Below are 27316 nucleotides of genomic sequence, written 5' to 3'. Positions count from 1 at the left end.
CTCCTTAGTATTTGGGTAATGTAAACAAAACTAATTAACTGTTCAGATTCTTTATCAATGAAACACATCAGTAAATCAATATCTTGTTTTAAAAACATTCCATTTTGTTTCCAGTAGCCTATCAAAACAATCTATCAAGTTTAATATCTTTCAGCTCTACTCTAAGTAAATATCATTTGACATGGATTAATACAATATAACTTAAAATGACCTGGATTATATCTCAATAACTTAAAATGACCTGGATTATATCTAAATAACTTAAAATGACCTGGATTATATCTAAATAACTTAAAATGACCTACATTGTAATGACGGGAAACATAGATGCCAATTTAATAAGATTTGATTTAAATCAAAAGCACATTTTTATATGGTTATTAGTATGATTATTTCATTTTTGTTTGAAATTTGTTTTTCCATAATTTTTATCCTCTTATATTTCATGTTAAATATTTACACCAAAGTTCAACATGGAAGAGATTCACGTTAAGTTTTGTTGGCTGTTATCATTAGTTATTATTCATGAACCTGATGATGATCGTGCCCGACCGTCTTTACTATATTTTGTATTGTTCCTTTTAATACATTTTTTAAGTTACACCTTAACATACTGTATACAGTTAGTTTCATTTATTAGTTTTCTTACTTGTTAAAGGTCTATAACAGTTATCATCCGTAAGACAAATAACGTTCTCCTCTTATTTATTTTTGAGAGAAAAAAAATGTGATAAAAAACTACACATGTATTAATTTGTTGCTGGAACTATGAAAGTGAAGTAAGCTTCAATACACACTAGTAAGTTCATAACATATGTATGTGTAAACATATTCAATATTAGACTCGGACTTTTCCTATAATGAATCTAAATGTGCGTATTGTTATGCGTTTACTTTTCTACATTGGCTAGAGGTATAGGAGGAGGGTTGAGATCTCATAAACATGTTTACCCCCAGCTGCAATTTTGCGCCTGTCCAAAGTCAGAAGCCTCTGGCCTTTGTTAGTCTTGTATGATTTTTAATAAGTTTCTTGTGTATATTTCGGAGTTTAGTATGACGTCCATTATCACTGTACTTGTATACATATTTTTAAGGGGCCAGCTGAAGGACACCTATGGGTGCGGGAGTTTCTCGCTACATTGAAGACCCATTGGTGGCCTTCGGCTGTTGTCTGCTCTATGGTCGGGTTGTTGTCGCTTTGAGACACTCCTTATTTCTTTTCTCAATTTTAATGTCAGTTAAAAGTGTTTAAAACCTGCCCCTTTCACCGGTTTTTTAATGAATTTTCCTTATAACGTAAAAGATAACAATAACGACAGGAAAAAGGGGGATGAAACATGAAAAACACAACCAAAAGAAAAAAAAAACACACTGACAAACAACAGTCATCAACACCAAAGATTTTGAAATAACATGTGGAGATCACGCATACATTTGTGAACTAGTCAATGGACGATAAATCGAATTTGTAAAATAACTAAGGTACATTGGTTTGCCATTACAATTCTTTTATAAGTCCCAGCTTAATTGGAAAAAAACTAAATACTCTTTGTTTTTGAGAGTTGGAGTATGACGACTAATTCGTCAAAGTTCTCTAAAAAATGATATCGAACAGAAGTCATTATAAAGTCAACGCAATATATATGTTACTAATGTATTTGGTTTTGATGTTAAATTTGTTATTCTCATCGGATTTTGTCTAATGCTAAGTCCGTTTCTGTGTGTGTAACATTTCAATGTTGTGTCGTTGTTCTCCTCTTATATTTGATGCGTTTCCCTTACTTTTATTTTGTTACCCCGATTTTGTTTTTTGTCCATCGATTTAAGAGTTTTGAATAGCGGTATACTACTGTTGCCTTTATTTATTTACCTTTATGTTTTATTAAAACAGATGTCTTTAAGAAAAAAATATCATCCAAAATTATATCACATCTTCATTTAAATAACGTTTCACTCATGACAATGTTTTTCCTTAACCATGAAATTGACCCAACAGCCATTCCGTTTAAAGAGAAAGTGTTGGTACAAAATAAGACCATTTAAAAGTTGAAATTAAAAACCGGTACGTGCTGTCATAGCCATATTTGAACGGTTAAAAGTTTAAATTGTTATTAAAGTGACGGGGAACAGAATCAAAATGAAAGGGGGAATGGAAGAAAGAAAAGTGTTTTTGTTGTCAAATCTTTTTCATCCTTTCCCCGGAACCTTCAAACTGACGAAGCTGACGGACTGGTGTCGTCTGCGTTCACCAACAGATTAAAGACAAAAACGCGGTCTAATGGTAAAATAAATGTTCTGTTACAATATGCAATACATATGGCATATTATTTATTCCGGGTTTTTTTTTATCATAGTTCTTTTTTTTTATTACAATGTGTTTATCATTTCTTTAACGTTATTTAGTTGTCTTTTTTTCTTTTTTACAACAGATTATTCGTGTATATTTTAAAGTTATTAGTGCACATTTTAAAGTTTACAATATAGCTTTATTATACAATACCAAATAGTACAATAATGAAGATGATCTGAATGGTAGACTAATTACAAACAATTTAAAACAATGCTTATTGTTAGATTAACAAAAATATTCTTTGGCAAATCAGTTAAAATAAGAACAATGATTAAATCTTTAAGGAAACTGGCTTGTCATGTCTTAGATTTTTTGTCAGATTTTCGGAATCCTCTGGTTTTATCCATTTGAAAAATTTGCCCGGTGACCCCCATTTTTCTTTTTGTAAATCCTTTACTTACATAACATGTATAATGATAAGCCATCTGCAAAAGTCTTATAAAATTTTGACAGTTTTTGAGAACTTCAACTTGTCAATGATAAAGCTATGAAAAGTCAAGAGAGAATATTTTCCAGCCAAAATGTCAAGGGCTAATATCTCGAAAACAAGCACGGTAACCTGTATATTTTGTTTGATCTTTGGATTCCTTTATTTATCCCCTATCAATATAAACTAGTGTTTTGTGAAAAGTTAATTACTTTGAAACAGAGAAGCGAACTCCCTTAAACTTAAAATTGAGAATGGAAATGGGGAATGTGTCAAAGAGACAACAACCCGACCACATAAAAAACAACAGCAGAGGGTCACCAACAGGTCTTCAATGTAGCGAGAAATTCCCGCACCCGGAGGCGTCCTTCAGCTGGCCCCTAAACAAATATATACTAGTCCAGTGATAATGAACGCCATACTAATTTCCAAATTGTACACAAGAAACTAAAATTAAAATAATACAAGACTAACAAAGGCCAGAGGCTCCTGACTTGGGACAGGCGTAAAAATGCGGCGGGGTTAAACATGTTTGTGAGATCTCAACCCTCCCCCTATACCTCTAACCAATGTAGAAAAGTAAACGCATAACAATACATACATTAAAATTCAGTTCAAGAGAAGTCCGAGTCTGATGTCAGAAGATGTAACCAAAGAAAATAAACAAAATGACAATAATACATGAATAACAACAGACTACTAGCAGTTAACTGACATGCCAGCTCCAGACTTCAATTAAACTGACTGAAAGATTATGATTTCATCATATGAACATCAGGCACAATCCTTTCCGTTAGGGGTTTAGTATCATACCATCATAACATATATGAGAAGAACATAACCCGTGTCATGCCAACAACTGATTTAAAAATAAATGTGTTTAGTTCCGATGCAAAGACCTTATCAGTGACTCAATATTAACGCCAAAATATGCAATCTTTAATGACTTGACAACAGTATCGTAATTATATTCCTTCTTAATAAGTCTATTCAAAGGTTTTGTAAGTTTCTGAGGTGAATACTGACACCTTTGTGCTTTATAAAGAATATTTCCATAAAAAATTGGATGTGAAATACCTGAACGTATTAGAAGTCTGCATGTTGAGCTATTTTTACGAATGATGTCTTTATACCGATGATAACATTTAGTAAATGTTTTGACTAGTTTGTGATATCGAAAACCCTGGTGTAATAATTTTTCAGTAATACATAAATTTCTCTCGTTAAAATCTAAAACATTGTTACATACACGAGCGAATCGTACAAGTTGAGATATATAAACACCGTAAGATGGTGACAAGGGAACGTCACCATCTAAAAACGGATAATTAACGATAGGAAATGAAAAATCATCCCTTTTATCATAAAGTTTAGTATTCAGCTTTCCATTAGTGATATAGATATCAAGATCGAGAAAAGGGCAGTGGTCATTGTTAGTATTAGCTTTATTTAAAGTAAGTTCAACAGGATAAATTTCATTAATATACATACTGAAGTCGTCATCATTGTATATTTTGAAACAATGTTACAAGGTTTTTGTCGTTGGCAACTATTAAAGCTGAGGGTATTGATGGGGTTTATAGAGAAGAGTATAATTGACAAGAAAGAAAAGAGAAAATTACGGGAAAAATTCATTGAAATGTTGTAATAGTAAAAATTTGTTTAAAAGAACAACTTGAAACTTAAGTGACGGGTGACAGAAATAAATCTAAGATGGGAACGGAAGAAAAAGAAAAAGGAGAACGTGAATGACAAGTGTTGTTAAAAGAGGTATAATCGAAGGAAATATAGGTCAGTTTAGAGACGATTTTCTTTAACCCGATAAGACCGTTGCTTTTAGATCTATGTTAATTATGGATTTCATTTGATTGGTTGATGGATGATTCTTTGTCACGTCAGCAACAAATGGCTATATCACGACGATAGGCCTTCGAATCCCTTGGAATGTCGGCAAAAATTATTATTGAAGTACGTAAATAGTTTGAAAAGTGAAGCAACATATCGGTAAAGAGTCTCATACACCCAAAACGCTACATGGTCTATTATAAAGAAATATTGAACTCTATGGAGCCTCACGTTTAAAATCCGGGTACTTTATCGTCATCGTTACTCATTAAGAGAAACAAGACTAAAGCAATCACATTTATAAACCAGTTTCGTGAAGTTTAGAGAAGCAGATGAATATTTTAAAATGGTATTAGTAGTTAAGGAGGCAACATTCTTGGGGAAGTAGAATCCAGGAGAAGATAAATGAAAAAGGGTTAGTCTAAATTTCAATTGAAATTATATTGTAAGGGTTTGTTTCATCTTTTGTACTTCATTTTTTTAAAACAGTAACCATACTTTCACACCTAAATGTGCTTCAGATATTGATAATCAGTTTACATAAACTGCGATTGAATTTTGTACGCTGGAAATCGGCCAGTATTACGTCATGGTTAATACATATTTTCGGAATACAAAAGGAATTGTGTAACTGGGACCTAGATTTCTACAAAAGACACATCCACTTTGTATTTAAGAATTATATTTAGACTTCATAGTAATTAAGATTCACAAATCTTTCTTTGCTAAACTTTTCAGGTGTTCCCAAAACTGCAATGTTTTATTCTGCATAAGAATGTGTTAATTAAGGTGGTATGGGAGTCTAAAATAAAAAATGATAGAATTTGTTCATACTTTGCCAAAACGTTGTATCTATTGATACATGTTGAAAAATATAATAAAAATGATAGGTCACCGCGCATTTTCTCAAGCTACAGGACGGGACAAAATGACACATTTTGTATGGATTATACAGGAAAAAACACCATTTTGAGATTAGAAACTAAACAAAATGATAGAATTGTTAAATACTTCAGGAAAAGACAGCTTTCAGACACTGCTTTGAGAATATCAAAAGAAAAGATAGGGTCACCGTACGTTTTTTCCGGCTAATATACAAAATAGGAAAATTCCATACAGAATCCTTCAGAAAATGCACTTTTTTAGAGTTACCTCCCCTTAAAATGCCAATTTAAAAAAAAACAAAAACAACCAAAGATAATTAACATTTCCAAAAATATCAATATTTAGAAGTTATATTCTTATAAATTGGTACTTTTAAATAAAAATGTACATTCAACATCTGCATTCCTGCATCAAATTTTGCTAACTTGATGTAAAATCTGGACCTTTGATTCTCTGTTTTTTACAATCCAAGATGGAGGAAGACACCCATACCACCTTAAACCCCACTCTGTCAATACCAATACAAGTTAGATGTAACAAACGTTAATTTTAACAAAGTGAACTGCTGAAGCAGGAAAACTAAAATAACAACTCTGCATATTAAAAACATATTTAAATGAATTATTTGTTATTGTCAAATGTCTGTTTTTTGTTTTTTCATTGACTATCTACATTTGAACCCCTCCACTTTTGATTTTACCTACGTTACTTACGGTCGTTATGAACGTAGAAGCTGCTGCTCCTCTATGTTCATCTCTATTGTGTATTCTACCGTATTGTCTTTTTCCGGTTACTCTAATTGTGTGTTGTCCATACTTAATTGAATAGACTAATTTCATAGTATGATTTTTCCAGTGTAAAGTCTGTTTTCGAATGATTTCACTTTAGTTGTTGTTACAATATGTTCTGGCAAGCTGTTTCATGTGTCTACAATTCTGTTTGTGAAAAAGTGTTTACGCACATCTAATTTACCTCTTTGTTTTAATTTTAAATGTATTTCCTCTAGTTGAAATGTTGTTTAGAGTAAACAAGTCGGTAGTTGCTTCACATTCGTATATTTCAGCCAGTATTTTGAATATTATATCATGTCCCCACGCATTTGTCTAAACTTTAGTGTAGTCAATTTCAATATTTGTAGTCGTTCTATATAACTTTTGTCATTTAAGTATGGTAGCTTGTCTCTGGACACATTCTAATGATTCAATGTCTTTTACTTTATATGTATTTAAAACACTATTTGCATATTCTAAAAGATGGACGAAAAATACCAGAGGGACAGTCAAGACAGAATGATTTATGATTTAGTTATTTAAACGTTCTTCGGATAATACCGACTATTTGGTTTGCCTTATTTACTTGAATTTGTATATGTTTATCAAACGCCAGATAACTAACTATGTTTATACCAATATCTTTTCCTTTATCTATCTCATCTAATGTTGTCGTACCACCACCATACTTTTTTTATTTGATAACTATATGTGTCAACTTGTTTCCGCTTGTTGTAAATTTTCAGCACCTTACATGTATCAGGATGGAAGCGTAGCATCCATTCGACACTCCAATCGAACAAATTATCCAAATCATGCTGTAGAAGGCTAACATAATTCCCTGATTTAATTTCTCTGAATAGCTTAATGTCATCAGCAAAAAGGAACATCTGTGATATCACACTTTCTGGTAAGTCATAAAATGACAAATAGTGTCGGACCCAGGACCGATCTTTGAGGGATTCCACTAGTTACGTTATGCCGGCTGGAATAATTTCCACAAATGTTTACACGTTGTTTTCTGTCACTTAGGAAGCTTTGGATCCAATTACAAGTTCGGTCGCTTATACCATACTGTTTAAGTTTTAGTAAAAGGCGCGTGTGAAGGACCTCAGTAAAGACCTTTATGAATTCCATATAGATTGAGTGTATTATTCCTCCATTGTCTAGAATTTCAGTCCATTCATCAAGAACTTTTCTAAGTTGTAAGAAGGTGGAACTCTCACTTATAAAACCAAATTACTGAATAAATTAGAACTATTCATGTGTTGGACTATTCTCTGTCTAACAAGTTTTTCCATTATTTTGCAAATATTACTGGTAAAACTAACCCGTCTATAGTTGGATGGGGATATCTTATCACCTTTCTTAAATAATTTAGATATTTGGCCTATTTTCCATCTTTGGGGTACTATCCCTCTCTTAAAACTTTCATTAAATATACTTCTCAGTGGCGAATCAACAGTGTTTGCTAGTTCAATTAAAACATTTGGGTGCACATCATTTGGGCTTGGTGATTAAGATGTATTAAGATCTTGTTTACCTCTTTACTATTAAAAAGCTCATCACTTGAGAAATATTCACAGTATCTCTTACCACTATCTACTGGGTTGTCTGTTTCTAGTGTAAATACACTACTGAAGAATTCAGCTAGCACTTCAGCTTTCTCACTGTCTGTTGATGCTATAAATTATGTCCCATTGGTAATTCTGATATACCATGTATACCAGATATCGATTTTCGTTGAGAGTTAACATATTTTCAAAAAGTTTTGCAGTTAGTTTTAGCACTTTCTGTTATCTGTTTCTCGTGACGCGTTTTCTTTCTTTCCTAGTTACTGTTTTAACCTTATTTTTAGCTCTACAATGATCTCTGTACCGTGTACTATCTCTAGTCTCTAAGTATCGAGTCCATAGCCTCTGTTTCTTCTTAATACATCTTACTTCTTCACTCGAGAGTGGTGTCTTCTCCTTTTTCTTACTATTTGGTTTGCTTGTAGGGATACATTCATTCATTGTATCAGTTAATTTGTCCATAAAAATATCAATCATGTCCTCTGTACATTTTCCATCTAATAACTCATTCCATTTTAAATTTAACTTATCTCTCATTTTATCATAGTCACCTATAAAGTAGTTGAATTTCTTCCCACAGAGCCCAATCTATCGTTTGGAAGTTAAAGCCCCTGCCAAAAGTATACGGATAAATTTTTCCTCGAGTCGACTAACTTTCATCAAAAGTTTATTCAAATTTGCATGGTTAGTTTTATCAGACGACGGTCTTTTATTTATACATCCTATCAGTAACTTGTCTTTAAACTCAGATTCAATATTCACTTCGACTGCATTAAGTTCTCTTTTAACATATAAATAAAGGCAACAGTAGTATACCGCTGTTCAAAACTCATAAATCCGTGGACAAAAAACAAAATCGGGGTAACAAACTAAAACCGAGGGAAACGCATTAAATATAAGAGGAGAACAACGACATAACACTAAAATGTAACACACATAGACAAAATCCCACGAGAATAACAAATATAACATATATATATAACATCAAAACCAAATACATGAATTTGGGATAGACAAGTACCGTGAGACACGTCTTATCGCAATGTGAATTTACACTCAAAAATAAGAGAAAACAAACGACACAACGTTATAATGTAATACACACAGAAACGAACTATAATATAACAATGGCCATATTCCTGACTTGGTACAGGGCATTTTTAAAGGAAAAAATGGTGGGTTGAACCTGGTTTTGTGGCATGCCAAACCTCGCACTTTTATGGCCATGTGAAATATAACATCAAAATGACAACACAGGACTACAATATAAATAAATTGGAGAACACAATTGACAAAGAATCACACGAACAACAGTCAACAAAAGGCAACAAGTTCAAACTTTTAATACGCCAGAAGTGTATTTTGTCCACACAAGACCTACGTGTGACGCCCAGATAAAAAAGTTTGAAAGCCGAAACGAGTACAAAGTTGAACAGCATCGAGGACCAAAAGATCAAAAAGGTTGTGCCAAAAACGGCAAGGGTTTTCTGTTAGTTACCAGAAAATCCCTATAATTTAGAATAATTTATACTTTTGCAAACAGTAAATTTTATAAAATTAATATTCAAAAGATGTACATGATAAAACTGAAGTATTAACTAATTACAGGAAACAACTGAAATACATTTACATAACCAGACATTTGAAACACAAATCCGAACAAGTTTAAACCTCTACGCCAAGTGACGTCCTATTTGAAACTGAAAAATGACGAAAAAATGACGTCATTTGAATTTGTAAAACAGATCATCAAAAACTGAAAAATGACGTCACATAAGAATGAATAAGATAGAATTAGGATTGATTTAAGATTATATATTTGAACTAAATACTGATATTGCATTTAATAATAAAGCACATTTTAATACTTATTTAAATCAAACTAAGGTAGCAATTGACTATATTATAAAACTATGTCCGGTTTGTTTTGAATCTAACTTCAAACGTAAAATACTGATTACGTTGAACGAAATCAAATCTGATAAATGAAGGCGGTGATTAATTTTCTTTACCATAACACATAAATATAATAGAAAAGACGTCAACACATTTGACAAAATCCGATGAGAATTACAAATATAACATTAAACATTTAAACTAAATACATGAATTTGGGATAGACAAGTACCGTACCACGTCTTATAGTAATGCGAGTTCACACTCGGCAAAACAGTCACAATCGGGAATAAGTCACGTTTGGTAATTAAAAGATTAGACGACATTATGACAAAACACAATCTACCATGTGGTAAAAATGTCCTTAGCTAGTTTGGTCAACGACACATCGTATGGATCCACCAAATCGTGATGGTGTCCATAAAATTTACGAAGTGTCAATTTTAATCTGTCCTCCTCATAACTTTGTTGGAGCAGTTTCTGCGTAAGGAGCACACTCCTGTATATGAAGTCCGTATAGTGTGAACAAGCACGAGAATAACGTATCAATTGTGATATGTAAGCAGTCCTTCTAGTATCAGTGGTATCCTTAATTTCAAGTATACTTGGCTGAAATATGGGTTATTCAATGATAAAACATCATCAATATATCGGAAAGTAAAATTAAAGAATTTAGCAAGGTGCTTTTTCTTTTTGTCTTTCAGAAGGTTCTGAATGAATTCTGCTTCATACGAGTACAAAAACAAATAAGCCAGCAGGGGTGCACAATTAGTACCCATTGAAATACCGACTATCTGTTGAAATATAAATCCTCCAAACTCAACAAATATATTGTCGATCAAAAAGTCCAGCATTTTGATAATATCATCTTCAGTATATTTTCTGGGAGATTCAGTGTGATTTTTCACAAAATATGAATTATTGTAACCCAAAACAAGAAATTTGTATCTACGATTTCCATTTTTATAAAAAAAAAAAAGCTCTGTTTTATGAGATGGTGTAGTCGATCTTTCAACTGAGCATGGGGAATAGTAGTATATAGCGTAGAAAAATCAAAAGTTTTTATGTTGCTGCAAAATTGCAAAGATTGTGATCGAAGGTTAAGCAGTAGATCTTTCGAATTTTTGAGAATCCACATCTGGTTAACACCACTGGTAGAATATATCTCCTCACAATATTTTTGAAGCCCATCTTTAACTGTCGAAAGAATAGTAGTCAGTACTTTAGAAAGATGTTTGGTCGAACATTTTGAAGACCCAGCTATGTATCGTTCTTTATATGGAGTTTGGTGTAATTTAGGTATCCAGTATAATGAAGGCAAGTTTTCTTCGGTTTCTTTGATGTTGATACCAAAAGAAAGAAGGACAGATTTATGATTTTGTAAAATTTCGTCCTTGGTAAATGCTGTTAAAGAATATGTAGGATTAACAGTAGTTTTATCAATTCCAAGCTCTGTAGTGAGACATTGCAAATAATGTTTTTTTACATATGAAGACAATATTATTGCATGCTTTATCTGCTGGAACAACGACATATTTGTCATGCAAAGAGGATAAAGCATCCACAACCTCCGGATTCTTGAAAGGGTTAGAAAGTTTAGTACTCATATTACATCGTAGTTTTTGTATGCGCCTCTGAATAAGTATTCAACGTATAACATATATAAGTATTCAACGTCCGCTTTCTTACGAGAAATGATTTTACACCACTGGGTCGATGCCACTGCTGGTGGACGTTTCGTCCCCGAGGGTATCACCAGCCCAGTAGTCAACACTTCGGTGTTGACATGAATCTCAATAATGTGGTCATTTTTATAAATTTCCTGTTTACAAAAGTTTGAATTTTTCGAAAAACTAAGGATTTTCTTATCCCAGGCATAGATTACCTTAGCCGTATTTGGCACAACTTTTTGGAATTTTGGATCCTCAATGCTCTTCAACTTTGTACTTGTTTGGCTTTATAAATATTTTGATATGAGCGTCACTGATGAGTCTTATGTAGACGAAACGCGCGTCTGGCGTACTAAATTATAATCCTGGTACCTTTGATAACTATTTACACCACTGGGTCGATGCCACTGCTGGTGGACGTTTCGTCCCTGAGGGTATCACCAGCCCAGTAGTCAACACTTCGGTGTTGACATGAATATCAATAATGTGGTCATTTTTATAAATTTCCTGTTTACAAAAGTTTGAATTTTTCGAAAAACTAAGGATTTTCTTATCCCAGGCATAGATTACCTTAGCCGTATTTGGCACAACTTTTTGGAATTTTGGATCCTCAATGCTCTTCAACTTTGTACTTGTTTGGCTTTATAAATATTTTGATATGAGCGTAACTGATGAGTCTTATGTAGACGAAACGCGCGTCTGGCGTACTAAATTATAATCCTGGTACCTTTGATAACTATTTGAGACATATCATTATCAATAAATGAAATTCAGCCTTGTTAAGGTTATATCTAGAGTTCTTTGGTAATACTTCTGTAACTATTATAATTTCAGGTGCCTGTTTAATGTCACTTAAATAACTTAATTTAAATTCATCGTATTTGTTCATAAAATGTCTGCATTTGTATATATACAGTTTAGTTCATTCAATGTGCATACTTCAGGTTCAAAAGTCTTTTTCAATTGCTTGTCACCATTAAAATTCTTATCACCATTAACAAACAAACAATAAATCAGGAGTATTTAAATTTTTCTGTACAAAGTTAGTATTCTGTTTATTTATGATTCCTTTGGTACCCTCACTGTGCGTCTTGCCCACGGTGTGCCTCTAACCAGATACTTGTATTTTCCGACTTATCGCTGTCAGTTTGAGCCTTAGCTTTTAGATTTTTTTTTCTGTTTTCATCTCTTTCCTCTTTTTTATATCATGTATAACGGGGCTTTATTGTGTGTGTGTGTGTGTGTGTGTGTGTGTGTGTGTGTGTGTGTTTTGGAACTACATGTCATTATTTCGGGAATATGTATCCGGGATCGATAACTCCATCTTGCCCGTTAATGTAGGGAAATAGCACTCGCATATTTGTTACCATGAAGTCACTGTTAGCATTGCATGTTTAACTAAGTCTTCTTAATGTTCACATGTTTAATCGTATAAAAGTACATCTATATATATAATATATTTGAAGGTTCACAATTATAACTTCCAATACAAAACGTTACTAAATTCCAGCTCTTTAAAACACCATGTTACTTCAAGGCTACTACTCCAATTTAACTGACCAATACATAAAGTTTCTCACAAGATCGAGTTATAAACAGCTGTTCTTAATTTAGATTATACATTGCTTAATGGTCTTAGATTATTTGGATAAACTTGTAAATGTTATTGCATCTCTACTGTGCAACTCATGTACCGTATAAACTGTCACATTAATCAAGATGAAAGATCATTAAACTGATTAAGAACTGACCATCAAATCTTTGATGTAAATGACCACGCCACATCACTACCCGCTAAACAAAATTCGTTTTCACTCGAATTAAAAAAATATTACCAAAAAAAATTACATAAGTAAAAAAATAAGGGGAGGCAATGTGAACATTAAAAAATAAACATTTTTTTTTTTTTTTACTTAAACTACTTTAAAAATCTAAACTAATGATAAGAAAAATAATGATAATTGCTATACCATGTAATTTATCAATTTACGTCGTGAATAGTTGTGTAGAAAACTTGCAAAAAGATTACTCTTAAAATCTTAATAAACAATTATCCTTTCAACTTCAAACTCTTGATATTTATAACTACAAAAGAGGCACTAAACAAAAATCATAAAAATATATTACACATAAGTTTGACAATTATTAATCTTTTCAAATACATTATGGTAAGGTCTAATCGCGAATTTTGACCGTTAATCGAAGCGTAAACAAAATGATAAAATAATTGAAAGCATCAATTAAATTCAACTAATCATTATCAGTGGGCACCAAATTAAGAAAATCAGCACTAATTACCTGCATTTTTCACATCTATGTGACCGTATCACCATAGACCAACACTGTCACTCAACTTCATGGGCACTCCCATGTACATCTTACTAGTATAAGCAACCCTTCTCGGTTACTTTCGACTTCACTCAACACGCCCACTCTCGTAATAACAAGAGATTAAAAACTAGCTTAATCAAACATGTGTAATACAAAATAAAATGCAAAAAAAAATATACAATAAAATACTAAACCTAGGCATACTACATTCTAAATGGATAAAAACATTTATGAAAACTTAAAGTTATTTACAAACATAAAAATATTGTCCACATGACTTCTTCGGTTTGAACGTTCGGAGCCACTTCTTCGAATCTTTCATCAGGAACTTGTCATTTATAACGGTTCTTTACCGGTTTCGAATCGACGGATACGCCAGTCCACTCTGTTATTAACATTGTACATATATACATTGTTACCAACACAAAAGTTTCGATATACACGTTACTTCTAGTCTGTTGTAACATCTCCGAGTCATCTCAGGTTTCTAGTCATCGAAATTGTTCTCGAGCGTCTTCTCCAATGTTCTTCAATATAATACTCTCGCGTATAAACGTTAACTTCAATGTTTGGTAAAAGCGTATAAAAAAAACCAAAAGAAACAAATAGGCTGACACAAAAGTTCACAAATATTTACAAGTCCTTCATTACATTATGGCATATACAAAGTCATTCGAATTCAACCTCTCGCTAACAGCGGCTCCTCTTAAGTATCAATTGTATTGATGCACAAATTGTTTCTGTTTTCCTAACACACCATGCATTTGCTAATTTGTCCAGACTTCGCACACATCATAGTTCCGGGTACCGGTGAGTTAGTGACCACGGGTACCTCCACCAAATGTAACGCGGCTTTCTTGTGTGTGTATGTGTTTTTTGGAACTACATGTCATTATTTCGGGAATATGTATCTGGGAACGATAACTCCATCTTACCCGTTAATATAGGGAACTAGCTATTGTATATATGCCACCATAAAGTCACTGTTAGAATTGAACTAAGTCTCCTTAATGTTCACATGTTTAATCGTATAAAAGTACATGTATATATATAATATATTTGACGGTTCACAATTATAACTTCCAATACAAAACGTTACTAAATTCCAGCTCTTTAAAACACCATGTTACTTCAAGCTACTGCTCTAATATAACTGACCTATACATAAAGTTTCTCACAAGATCGAGTTATAAACAGCTGTTCTCAATTTAGATTATACATTGCTTAATGTTCTTAGATTATTTAGATAAACTTGTAATGAACGGACTCTCTTCGTCAATCACATTTAAATGTAATAGTTGTTTCATAAATGTTCGTTTGGACTCAGCTAATATTATTTTCAATGGTCTTGGTTTTATGTTCGAGCTTTCGACATAAGTCGAAAAAGCGAGACATATAGATCCTTCATTCCGTCGTCGTCGGGGCGGCGGCGTCCACAACTATTCACATTGTGGTTAAGGTTTTTGAAATTTTAATAACTTTTTTGATCTATCCTGGATTTATACCAAACTTGGACTGAAGCTTGTTTCTGATCATGAGATAGTATCCAGAAGTAAATTTTGTGAAAAAAAAATCATTTTTGTCCGTATTTTACTTATAAATGGACTTCTGAAAATCAATAGATAGTATCGAGAGGAATATTTTTATTGATTTTTTCCCACATTTTTGTTGAGTGTGCGATTATCAGCAAAAGTAGGCGAGATTCTGGGTGCCGCGGAACCCTTACGAATTTTTTCTTACCTAGCATATTTACATTTACAATGCTACTATTATCAACTTCAATGAATGATGCCAGACTTTAATTATAATCAGTGTCTCTATGTTTTCGAACTGTACTTTCTTTATCAGTGACCTCATCTACCACATATATAATAATGTTTTTCTCTCTAATGCTACTTTCTCGGATGTCGGATACTTGTTAATTAAGTGTTTCTTTAATCTCATTCAACTCTGTTTCTAATTGTATGACTCTTTTCTCCATTACTTGAAGAAAGTCTGTACATCTTCTCTGTCAGTACGAATGTTTTTCATAACTTTATCTTCACAAGTGTAACAGAACCAGTGCAGAAATGGATTTTGAATAACCGTTATTGTTCTGATGTTAATTCTAGGCAGTTACTGCAGTAATAATTTGCACAATATTAACACTGTATTTTTTTGTCAGTTTCTTGTGAAAAGTCTTCTTTAACGTGTTACATAATGTCTATTTTCACTATATGTTATGTTATTTGCCTTTTCCTACATTTGTTATTACAATAAAAACTCATTTATATTGGGAGACTTGAAAAATTTCATTCTTTTTCAACCGGAAATAGAACTATTCTTATTATGAAAAAGACGACCTGAGATCTCACCTGGTTTTGGTCTCTTCTGCCACGAAAGTTGATCTACAGTATGCTAGACATAAAGATTCCTATTCACGTACCAGCGGCGGTTGCAACGGCGTACCGTATGTATTTTATTTCAGAAGATAGAGTAATAAGATTACTATATTTAGTATAAGGGTTCCTTGCAACGTCTACATGTCCGTCAGACAGGATCACTTTACCTCTTCCAAATTTCATGGATCAGTGACAAAGTAAATGTAATGTGCTGAAGTCTGATTCTTATATGCTACAAGCAGTGGGTGAACTACATGTGGTGTATGGAATGATTTTATTCGGAAATATCAGTCTGCTAGGTTACATCTGACCTTAACCTTATTTTCATGGTTCATGTTCATGTTAAGTGTTTTTGTTTTGATCTGTTTTTCAAGTACTGTAAACAAGCTATCAACTGTATTTGTCATATGGAATGATTACATGTATTAGATGGATATATCAGCCCAGCTGGTATCACCTGACCTAGGCCTCATTTTGATGGTCCGTTAGTAAAAAAAAGTAAAATCACAAAAATACTGAACTCTGAAGAAAATTCCAAACGGAAAGTCCTTAATCAAATGGCAAAATCAAATGATAATACACATCACACGGATGGAAAACAACTGTCATATTCCTGACTTGGAACAGGCTTTGTATGAAATCAAATGTAGAAAAGGGTGGATTGGACCCGGTTTTATAGTGCTAAACCTCTCAATTGTATAATATTTGAATCAAATTCCATTATATTTACACCGATGCGATAACAAAACAGGCACGACACATAATTTTGTCGAAATAGGGGTACAACAGTCATCCCCATAACAGAACAAAAGCCAAAAAAATATTTAACAAAGAAGCAAACATGTATCAAATTTAACAACCACATTCATTGCTTACTTATATTTGTATTTTAAATTACCCCATAAAGGATTGAAATATATGAAGTCCTGTGACTGAATGGCTAGGTTCACATCAACTCCGGTGAATCGCGTGTTTGACGTTGGAATGTAAAAACCACACAGGTAGAGATATGAAAGAGGGACGAAAGACCCCAGAGGGACAGTCAAACTCATAAATTGAAAATAAACTGACAACGCCATGCCTAAAAATGAAAATGAAAAACAGTACAATAGTATACATGACATAACATAGAAAACTAAAGAATAAGTAACACGAACCCCACCAAAAAATGGGGTTGATCTCAGATGCTCCAGAAGGGTAAGCAGATCCTGCTCAAAATGTGGCACCCGTCGTGTTGCTCATGTTATAACAAATCCGGTAAATATTCTAACTCGTAGGTCACATTAATAAAAGGAAAAGGAATCGTAGTTACGACGTCAGGAACATATCCGATATCATTTATAAAAATAGTTTTGTCGTTCTAAGTGTTTTCAAAATTATAATAGTACAATAACATAATGGCATTACAATAGAACAATAACATAATGGCGGGATGTTTAAATCCTCTATACTCTTAAATTTTGTACTGCTTTGGCTTTTTATCTATTTTGATCTGAGCGTCACTGATGAGTCTTATGTTGACGAAACGCGCGTCTGGCGTAAACAAATTATAAGCCTGGTACCTTTGATAACTATAAACACCACTTGGTCGATACCACTGATGGTGGACAGTTCGTCCCCGAGGGTATCACTAGCCCTTGGCCAGTAGACAGCATTTCGGTGTTGACATAAAAATCAATTATATGGTCATTTATATAAATAATTTGTTTGCAAACGTTTAAATTATTCGAAATACTAAGGATTTTCTTATCCCAGGCATAGATTACCTTAGCCGTATTTGGCACAATTGTTTGGAATTTCGGGTCCACTATGCTCTTCAACTTTATGCTGGTTTATAACTATTCTGATCTGAGCGTCACTGATGAGTTTTATGTTGACGAAACGCGCGTCTGACGTAACACATTATTAGCCTGGTACCTTTGATAACTAGTTGAAAGCAAATAGTCACTTCATATGTACCATACAAACACAAAAAGTCACACGTACAAAGAATACCAGAAGATTTTTTGTGCTTTGTACTAATTATGGTTGAAGATTCATAAATACATGCAGGCATTGAAAACACACTGAATTAGGTCGTTTCTATGTATCGTTATACCAGGAATATACTATGTTGCACAAATTTGATAGTCGTAATTAGTTTATTTGAAATAATATTGTTTACGTTGATTTCAAAACTTTTTAGTATTAAAAGCCGGAAAAACAAAAAAAGCCACATATCTTAAAAAGGAACTACCGAACCACGATCGAAGATGATATCAACAAAGCGTTTATAAAATATGACATCAGCGAGAACTTATTTTATTGTTTTGTCAAATGCTATTTTTTTACAAGAACAAACACATCAAGAAATAGAAATTTCTATGAAATTATTAATTTATTAGCAAATTTACAGATCTACCATTGTTGGGTTTATGTTTAGACGAGTTATATATATATATATATATATATATATATATATATATATATATAACCAGTCAAAAAGAGTACAGCATCACCATTAAAAAACTATAAAATGAACAAATATTAGATATTTCGGATAACAGATATCCTTCTTCAATAATAGCACGATGTCAAATGAATCATGTCAATATATTCAAATTGAGACACTATCAAAATCTTGAAACTATAAACAATTTAAGCGGACAGCACAGACGCTGGTACAATTTTAATATTTCCAAACACGGCGCAAAAAATTACAAAGATATGCCAAATAAAAATAGTTATTTGCGATGTGAACTGGCACAACTTTAAATTGCCAAAGGTTGTGACAGTTAAGATGTTATAACTGCATGGAGGGCAGTCCTCAAACAAAAAAAAATCAAAAATGCCCTAACCGATCCAAGTTGGTATAATATCTCAAATTTGACAACGGTAGGGCGATTGCAACAGAAACTACATATTTAAGCCTCCCAAACGAACAGCAGTTTAATAATGGTTAGAAAAATAAGTTTTATCTAATAAGGTAAAATAATTGAACGTGGCTACTTACTTATACATCCATCCCAAATGAATGGAGCCCTGTAATTTAAACTGGTATTTTAAAAAAAAATTCAAACTGTAAAGTCAGTACGGAAGCCGGAGTTACTGGAAACAAGTGATGACAGGAAAATGAGTGACTTATTCTATGTTGTTTTTTCATTTATGCCCTCTGGGGAAACTGTCCTCAACTTTCTTATCCAAAATCTTTCCCGCGCGACTCTGTCTACCTTCGACCAACCCTCGTTGTGGTCTATGATTGTGATGGTAACGTTTTTGAGATCAGCTTGGGCGTGCCCAGGTGATCTCAAATAACGACTTACGGGTAGGTCGGGCTTGCAAGTGTTGTCATTTCGATAACCATTCTTGCCAGTTTAAATTACAGGGCTCCATTCATTTGATATGGATGTATAAGTACGTAGCCACGTTCAATTATTTTACCTTATTAGATAAAACTTATTTTTCTAACCATTATTAAACTGCTATTCGTTTTGGAGGCTTAAAGGGAAACTTCGCAAAAAAATAAAAAATTGATATTATGTCCATTCTGTATAAAAATTCTCAAATTTATAGATATTAAAGTTTTATTCCGCTAGATAAGAGATCACCCTCGATTTTAAATTTTGAGTATCAATTCTCTGCGTTCCGCCATTTTGTCGTCATCTACAATAAAAATTCACGATATGCCATTTCACATCGCAAATAACTATTTTATTTGGCATATCTTTGTAGTCTTTGCGCCGTGTTTGGAAATTTTTAAATTGTACCAGCGTCTGTTGTGTCCGCTTAAATTGTATATACTTTCAGGATTTTGATAGTATCTCAATTTGAATATATTGACATGATTCATTTGACATCGTGCTATTATTGAAGAAGGATATCTGTTATCCGAAATATCTAATATTTGTTCATTTTATAGTTTTTTAATGGTGATGTTGTACCCTTTTTGACTTGTTATATATTATATTTTGTAGTGTACAGAATCATATTACATGATCCATCGCCCTTTAAGATTAATCGTTGACTATTTATTCAGTCATTTTATATATATATATAGCCCAGGTGGTCGTGTGGTCTAGCGTGACGGCTGCAGTGCAGGCGATTTGGTGTCACGATATCACAGTAGCATGGGTTCGAATCCCGGCGAGGGAAGAACCAAAAATTTGCGAAAGCAAATTTACAGATCTAACATTGTTGGGTTGATGTTTAGACGAGTTGTATATATATATATATATATATATATAAAGTGCCTAGAAAATCAACCTATATGTAAACGCCTAAAAAGTGTACATAACAACACCAATAACATAAAAAGGAACAATAAATGTAATTATCTATAAATATTTCGGATAACAGATATCCTTCATCGGTATATATGATTGTGATGTTGAATGAATCCATTATCAGTCTACTTAGATTAAGCTGTTACAATCCTGATATTTATACAATAAAAAAAGTCAAACCGAACATCAGGTAAGACGCTTGCACAATTCTAAAAATTTGTTAAACACGACATAGGTTATATGACTAATTTCATCAGAGAGTTCAAATATATGCTTTAGATAAAAAATAATAATATGCGATATGAACTCGCACAATTCTAAAGCTTTAACGGTGTCGACGATTATGATGTTACAAGAAATATATATATATAGAGTCTATAAGAATCTACCAACCAGTAAACTTAAAAGGTTATTCAACACTTTTTAGTGTTTTGTTTTCCATATATTTATCGGTATTGTTACACAATCTTTTAGACTCACATATATATATAATTTTGTGTAGCCGTCAAGCTACAAAGATATTTTTGTCATGCATCCGATTTCACTTAGGTAGATGCACACGCCCAATGAAGCTAATTTGTTTAGCGAAATATTGCGTGAATAATATATAAAATATATTAACTAATTTTATAACACTCATTAGTGTGTTAAAGTTACATTCTTAGACACTTATATAATTTAATTTAGTAACTGCATCAATTTATTTACAAACTGATCCACACCTAGATAGATTGAATGTTGATTGTTGCTATTTTTAGACACTATAGTCATCGTGCAACTACCGAGGAAGGATATCTGTTATCCGAAATATCTAACATATTGTTCGTTTTATTGTGTTTTTGGTGATGTTGTACCCTTTTAGACTTGTTATATATTATATTTTGTAGTGTACTGAATCATGTTTATATGATCCATCGCCCCGTAAGATTTATCGTTGACTATTTATTCAGTCATTTAATATATATATATACAAAAACGTTGCAGAGAATTATAACTGTATGATAATAATGTTCTTTCACATCGCGGACACAAATGTGTGTCAACTTTATTCAGACGCTACTTGCAGATGCTCTATAAAACAGTTCCTTCATTAGTGGTTACCCTTTGGAACGATTATCGATCGCAATAAATTGTATAAACAATAACTACAAAGCAGTCTAAAAACTGAAATTAAATACATGCAGTAGTCAGAATATGGTCTTTAAAAGTACAAAACTTTTTAATACAAAGATTTTAATATCGTCAGGAAATGCATGACAAATTCAACAGAAAATCAGGACGAAATGCTCGACTGACTGCTTTCTATTTAAATTGGTCATATATGACATAAGGCAAGTTTCGCAGTAACAACTGTTAAAATGTTTGCTGAATTAGGTTTTGTATTATTTCTTTCATTTTCATTGTTTATATGTTTTTGATTGGGTCCTGTATATTCTCCGATTAATAAAATGTTCAATATTTCAGTCATGATTAAGTATATCATGGTGTTCATTATAGTGTGTTTATGTTGCTGTGGCTGCTTTTATTTATTTATATAGTTATAATGTTTTGAAGTTCATTACTGTTTTTCTTTTTTTTTTCAGAAAGTACAAACAGAATACCTTCAGTCAAAGAAAACTGGTGTTACAATATTAAATATGTAGTAATACTACTTCATATCAATATTAAACTTATGATTATGAACAACTAAGATCTAGTTAATTGCATGGTTATATATTATTGTTTTGTTTATAACAGTTGTAATATATAACAATAAGGAAAGTAAGAAATTTCATTGAGATCGATACAATCTACAATATGGCTTCACTTTCCGAAGAGGAAGAAAACTTTGTACGAATGAACTTGTTGCTAACAGGAATTTCTCCTCGTGCAGTACGAGTGCTCTTTGATAATGAATTTGCTCCAATATGTTTAGATGCTACATTGAAGAAAGAGTTCAACAAACTGACAGATCTTCAAAAGAAACGTGTAATTAATCAGTCACAATGGAACTTACTTACACCGAGATTTCCTGGTAAGTAAAGCGAAAGATGTTAAATGCCAGTCGTAGTTAAACTTACTTACTCTTATATTTCATGGTAGGAAAAACTTCTTCAGAAAGAATCTACTACATGCCAGTCACAGTAAAAAAAGAGGCTGTCACAACATTTATTTGTGTCCTGCCAATATCACAAGAACCATAACTGATGAACGGTGCAAGTGAAAATCGTCAATATCAAAGCTTAGGTTGAATGATTCATGAGTAAATGCAACAACATGAATGGAAACGCCATTTTTCAATCTTTCAAGAACCATAACTCCTGAACGGTAAAAGTCAAAATCGTCATTATTGAACTTGACCTCCATTTTGTCATCAGTAACAACATATTAAAATTTGGGAAGCTTTGGTTGAATAGTTCATGCGTAAATGAACAGACACGACTGGAAATGCCATTTTTCAATCTTTCAAGAACCATGATTCTGAACGGTAAAAGTCAAAATCGTCCTTATTGACTTGACCTTCATTCTGTTGTCAGTAACAACATATTAAAATTTTAAAAGTTTTGGTGGAATGGTTCATGAGTAAATGCACGGACAACATTTGGTTGCCGCCTGCCCGATCGACCGCCCGACTGCCCGCCGTACATCCCCAAATCAATAACCGACATTGTTGTCACAAAAATCCGGTTAATAACTTATCCCTGGGATTCCTGGAAAATTTTTCTTGTAATAGAAATGAGAATGGAAATTGGGAATATGTCAAAGAGACAACAACCCAACCAAAGAGCAGCAAACTGCTGAAGGCCACCAAAGGGCCTTAATTGCAGCGAGAATAATCACGCACCTGAAGTCGTGCTTCAGCTGGTCCATCAACAAAAATGTAAACTAGTTTAATATATGTGCAGAACATAACTCGTATCATGCCATTAACTGGTTTTAGAATAAAAGTGTTTATTTCCGATTCAAAGACGTATGTGTGAATCAATATGGAGGTCAAAGTATGCCATCTTTAATGACCTGGCAACTGTATCGTAATTATATCCCTTCTTAATAAGTCTATTTTAAGGTTTTTTAGCTTTTAAGTAATGCCGAAGTTTTTGTGCTTTGTAAAGAGTATTACCATAAAAAATTGGATGTGAAATACCTGAACGTGTAAGATGTCTGCATGTTGAATTATATTTACGAATGATGTCCTTGTACTGATCAAGTAGAGATATATAAACACCATAAGATGTTGACAAGGGAACATCCAGATATATTTAATGTTCATCAAGTCAAAATTAACACACTTATCTCTGTGATGTGCTGCTATTTTTTTTATTTTTTTCCAGATGTTCCAGATTCTAAGAAGTTTGATGTAACTTTAATGATATTACTACTTAGACATCTGACGAACTTGACCCCTCCTCGTTTTGGATATGAAAGTCTCCCTACATCCTCAGAGACTTCTCCTGCTGCTGATCTTGCCAGAATCAAGTATTACAGAAACTTCTTAGCTCATCTTGATGATGGAAAAATAGACAGTACAGAGTTCGCTACTGCATGGGATACTATTACTGGTGTAGGTAACATTGAAATATTTGTAATGGTCTTTATAACCTAATTATGTGTTATAAATAAGATATTGAGAAAAAAAATAGCGGCTAATAGTTTTTTTTTATAATGCAAGCATCTGATATTGCCTTCATTCGACATTTGTCGTCCATCTGTCATACCTTTATTTGTTAATGTATGTTTTAGCATACTGCCTTTAAGGGGGATGAATAAGGTATTTAGGGATTGCTTTCAATAAATACGCATGTCTTTCAAATTGTGCGGTGAGAATTTTGATGACAAGCAAATAAAATAATCAGAGATATGAGGACTGAAATTTTATATTTACCCCAGACGCGCGTTTAGTCTACAAAAGACTCATCAGTGACGCTCGAATCAAAGAGTTCATTGTGTTTCTAGTTCACATAAAAGATTGATTTTCAAAGAAGACCTAGCGTCCTTAATATACAGTTTATTGTTTGGCTTCATAAACATGTTATTCTGAGCGTCACTAATGAGTCTTATGTATACGAAACATGCGTCTGGAGAATTAGATTATAATCCTGGTACCTTTTATAACTATTGTCATCGTCGCCAACACTATACCGAATGGCACACGGGTAATTTCAATCGAGTTACATCGGAATAGGAAATAAAAGAAGGGGATTACCATTCTTGTTGATTTAGTTTTTAGTAATTTTTAAAAGAAAACGTCAATTTTGCAGACAAATCTACATAGACATAAAGGAAAAATCACATTTTAACCCTTTTGTTACTCAATCTTTTTTATGGATGGCTATATAGATATAGGAAGATGTGGTATGAGTGACAAAGAGTCAACTCTCCATCCCAATAACAAGTTATAATAGTTAAACCATTATAGGTCAAGGTATTATGTTCTTATATACGTGGAAAGACCTACAACTAGCATAATATCAAGGATTGTAGTTGTCGATCGATAAACAAATCATGAATCCAAGACAATACGGTTTTTGTATATTTCAGAAATATTTATCTTAATTGCACTCTCAGTGATTTCTGTAGTTTGGTCAAAATAAGGCCTCTCAAAGTTTAAATGTACTTGAACTAAACACTAAAGTCTGTATCGTGCTCTGTCGAAATTTTTTAGTTAGTTTTGTAGTTGGATTACTTTATCATGGACGTATTTCCCTTACGTCCATGCGTTCATCAATGACATAATCTTGTTAAAATTAAAACAATATATGCATTGTTGGCTAGAGTACATGTAAAACAAAGATTATGTTTTACTAGCTGATACGTTTTTAATCATTTGACTAGCGATGCCTCTCACGATAATTATCCCCGACAGAGTCCATCATGGATATCAGTGTTTCCCCCCCTTTTTTGATTGCGACCCAGATTTATGGTTTGCTTAAACAATTTATGACTCTTACAGGGGCACAAGTTGTCAAATACATGTTCACCTTTCATTCGTAAAGTCTTAAACTAAATAGCCAAAAGCATCCAATGCAATTTTGCCTGAAGGATTTGAAACCTTAGAATTTATAAACGGACAATTTTAGACAGGATGGTTATAAATCATGTTATTGCTAAAGTACTGCCTACTGATCTGATGATACCTTTTGGGACTAAAAGTCCACCAGCAGCGGTATCGACCCAGTGATGTAAACAAATAAATAACACGTTATATAAACGGCATGCGTCAGAAGCACTTTTTCAGATTTACGTTTATCAGGAACTGTCAAAGGCAAATATTTGAAAGCCAAGGATTTATGGGAACTGAAACAATTGAAGAACTTCATGACCAAAAATAACCAAATAAAATAGCCAAACCACCTGAGACCAACATTGCCTGAAGGAGTTCAAACCTTAGTTAGAACCTGGTTTGATGGCTAGCCAAATCTCCCGCTTATAATGCAATTATAAAAGACATTGCTAAAATGACAACACTACGTGACAGAAATACAGCACACATTAATGCAAGAATATTCACCACAGAGAAACGCAGAACGAAATAGTATAATAGTCGTTACAACATGTAAACTGCAGAATAACAACGAACATCTTCTATTAACGTCTCACAGCATAGGATAACAGTGACGTATATTTTTTACGAATATGTTATCTTGAAATTTATACCAGTATTGTTATAATACTAGTCCAAACAAATATAATGATTATGGACTAATTCAATACTTTATCCATGATCAATGGAATTTAACTCGACTATTCTGAAACATCAACACAACGATTCCATTCTAGTATTTTTAGGTCAACTTACAGTCTTCAATAATATGCAGATATCTGTTTGATATGCCAAATTTGCTACAAAAGCCGAAAATATATTAAACATTCTGTATAATCCATTAACACCGGACAAACAAAAAATAACAATTATCGTTGCACGTAATTCAAGTAAATCACTAACCAGTTATTTTTAATGTGGAGAAGCATATCGATTTCTTTTGATTCTTTTGTGTTTCTTCGTATTTAATTTAGAGATATTATTTCTTAACACCCAGACTTTGATAGAACCATGCAAAATGCCTATAAGTGGGTCCACATGACAAGTCAACCAAATGAAATGAAATTTTGCACACATGTTATGATAGTCAAGAGAAAACGAATTCTAAATTTAAAATTTTATTTTAAGCTATTTTTACATTTTACAGCGCCATCTACTGGAAATGCCTGAATTTCCAAAATAATCTACAAAAATATCACAATTTTGTTGCTCTGAATATGCTAGATAAGGTTATGTTTAACTGGTATTTGAATTGATTTTAAACAAGCATTATTCGTCCTTGGAAACTTGACAAAATGTTAAAGCATGAGTATTTCTTAATTTTGAGGCTGACCGGTCCAAAAATGGCATTTTGGGCATATTTTGGATACTTGGTAAAAAGATCATCAAAAGGACATGAAATCTCATAAAGTACTTTGAATTTTTAAATGTTTTAAATATTTCTATAAAGGTTTACCTGTGTACTACAAGTTTTATGATTTTTGAGCTGGGGTCTCTTACACCGTTACCATGGCAACGGAATAAACATGGGTTATTTTCATATATTTTCCACAATAATCTGTGTAATCATGAAAACTTATTTATCTTTTGACACTATCTCATGATATTTGGCATGAAGGTGTATTACAATATGACAGTATGTCTCATAAAATGAAATCTGCCAGTTGACCTTGACCTTTGACCTTAAGGTCTAAATTTTTGATTTTCCTCCCCGTTTTATTTTACTTGAGCACACATTTTTCTCTTCCTTGCAGATTTTTTAATACTTGACACACAATGTCAGCACCTAAATATGATGTGTTGTGTACCATGGATAATGACCTTGATATTTGACCTTCAAGGTCAAATAGGTAATTCTATATGTCAGCCTAAACCACAACATTCTGTCTTGACATGTCAATATGA

At 32.8% G+C, this 27316-nt stretch overlaps 1 protein-coding gene across 1 annotated transcript; it reads left to right on the top strand.

Annotated features, from left to right (window-relative positions):
- The first annotated feature begins 21980 nt into the window (after window positions 1-21980).
- On the top strand, window positions 21981-23974 carry LOC143081091 (E3 ubiquitin-protein ligase DZIP3-like). Its single transcript, XM_076257327.1, has 2 exons — window positions 21981-22405; window positions 23703-23974. The coding sequence occupies exons 1-2, from the start codon at window positions 22189-22191 to the stop codon at window positions 23972-23974; spliced, it is 489 nt and encodes a 162-aa protein (XP_076113442.1). The 5' UTR covers window positions 21981-22188.
- The last annotated feature ends 3342 nt before the right edge of the window (window positions 23975-27316 follow it).

The sequence above is a fragment of the Mytilus galloprovincialis genome, chromosome 6, assembly GCF_965363235.1.
Source record: "Mytilus galloprovincialis chromosome 6, xbMytGall1.hap1.1, whole genome shotgun sequence".
Taxonomy (NCBI): Eukaryota; Metazoa; Mollusca; class Bivalvia; order Mytilida; family Mytilidae; genus Mytilus; species Mytilus galloprovincialis.
This window is presented reverse-complemented; position numbering and strand designations above follow the sequence as displayed.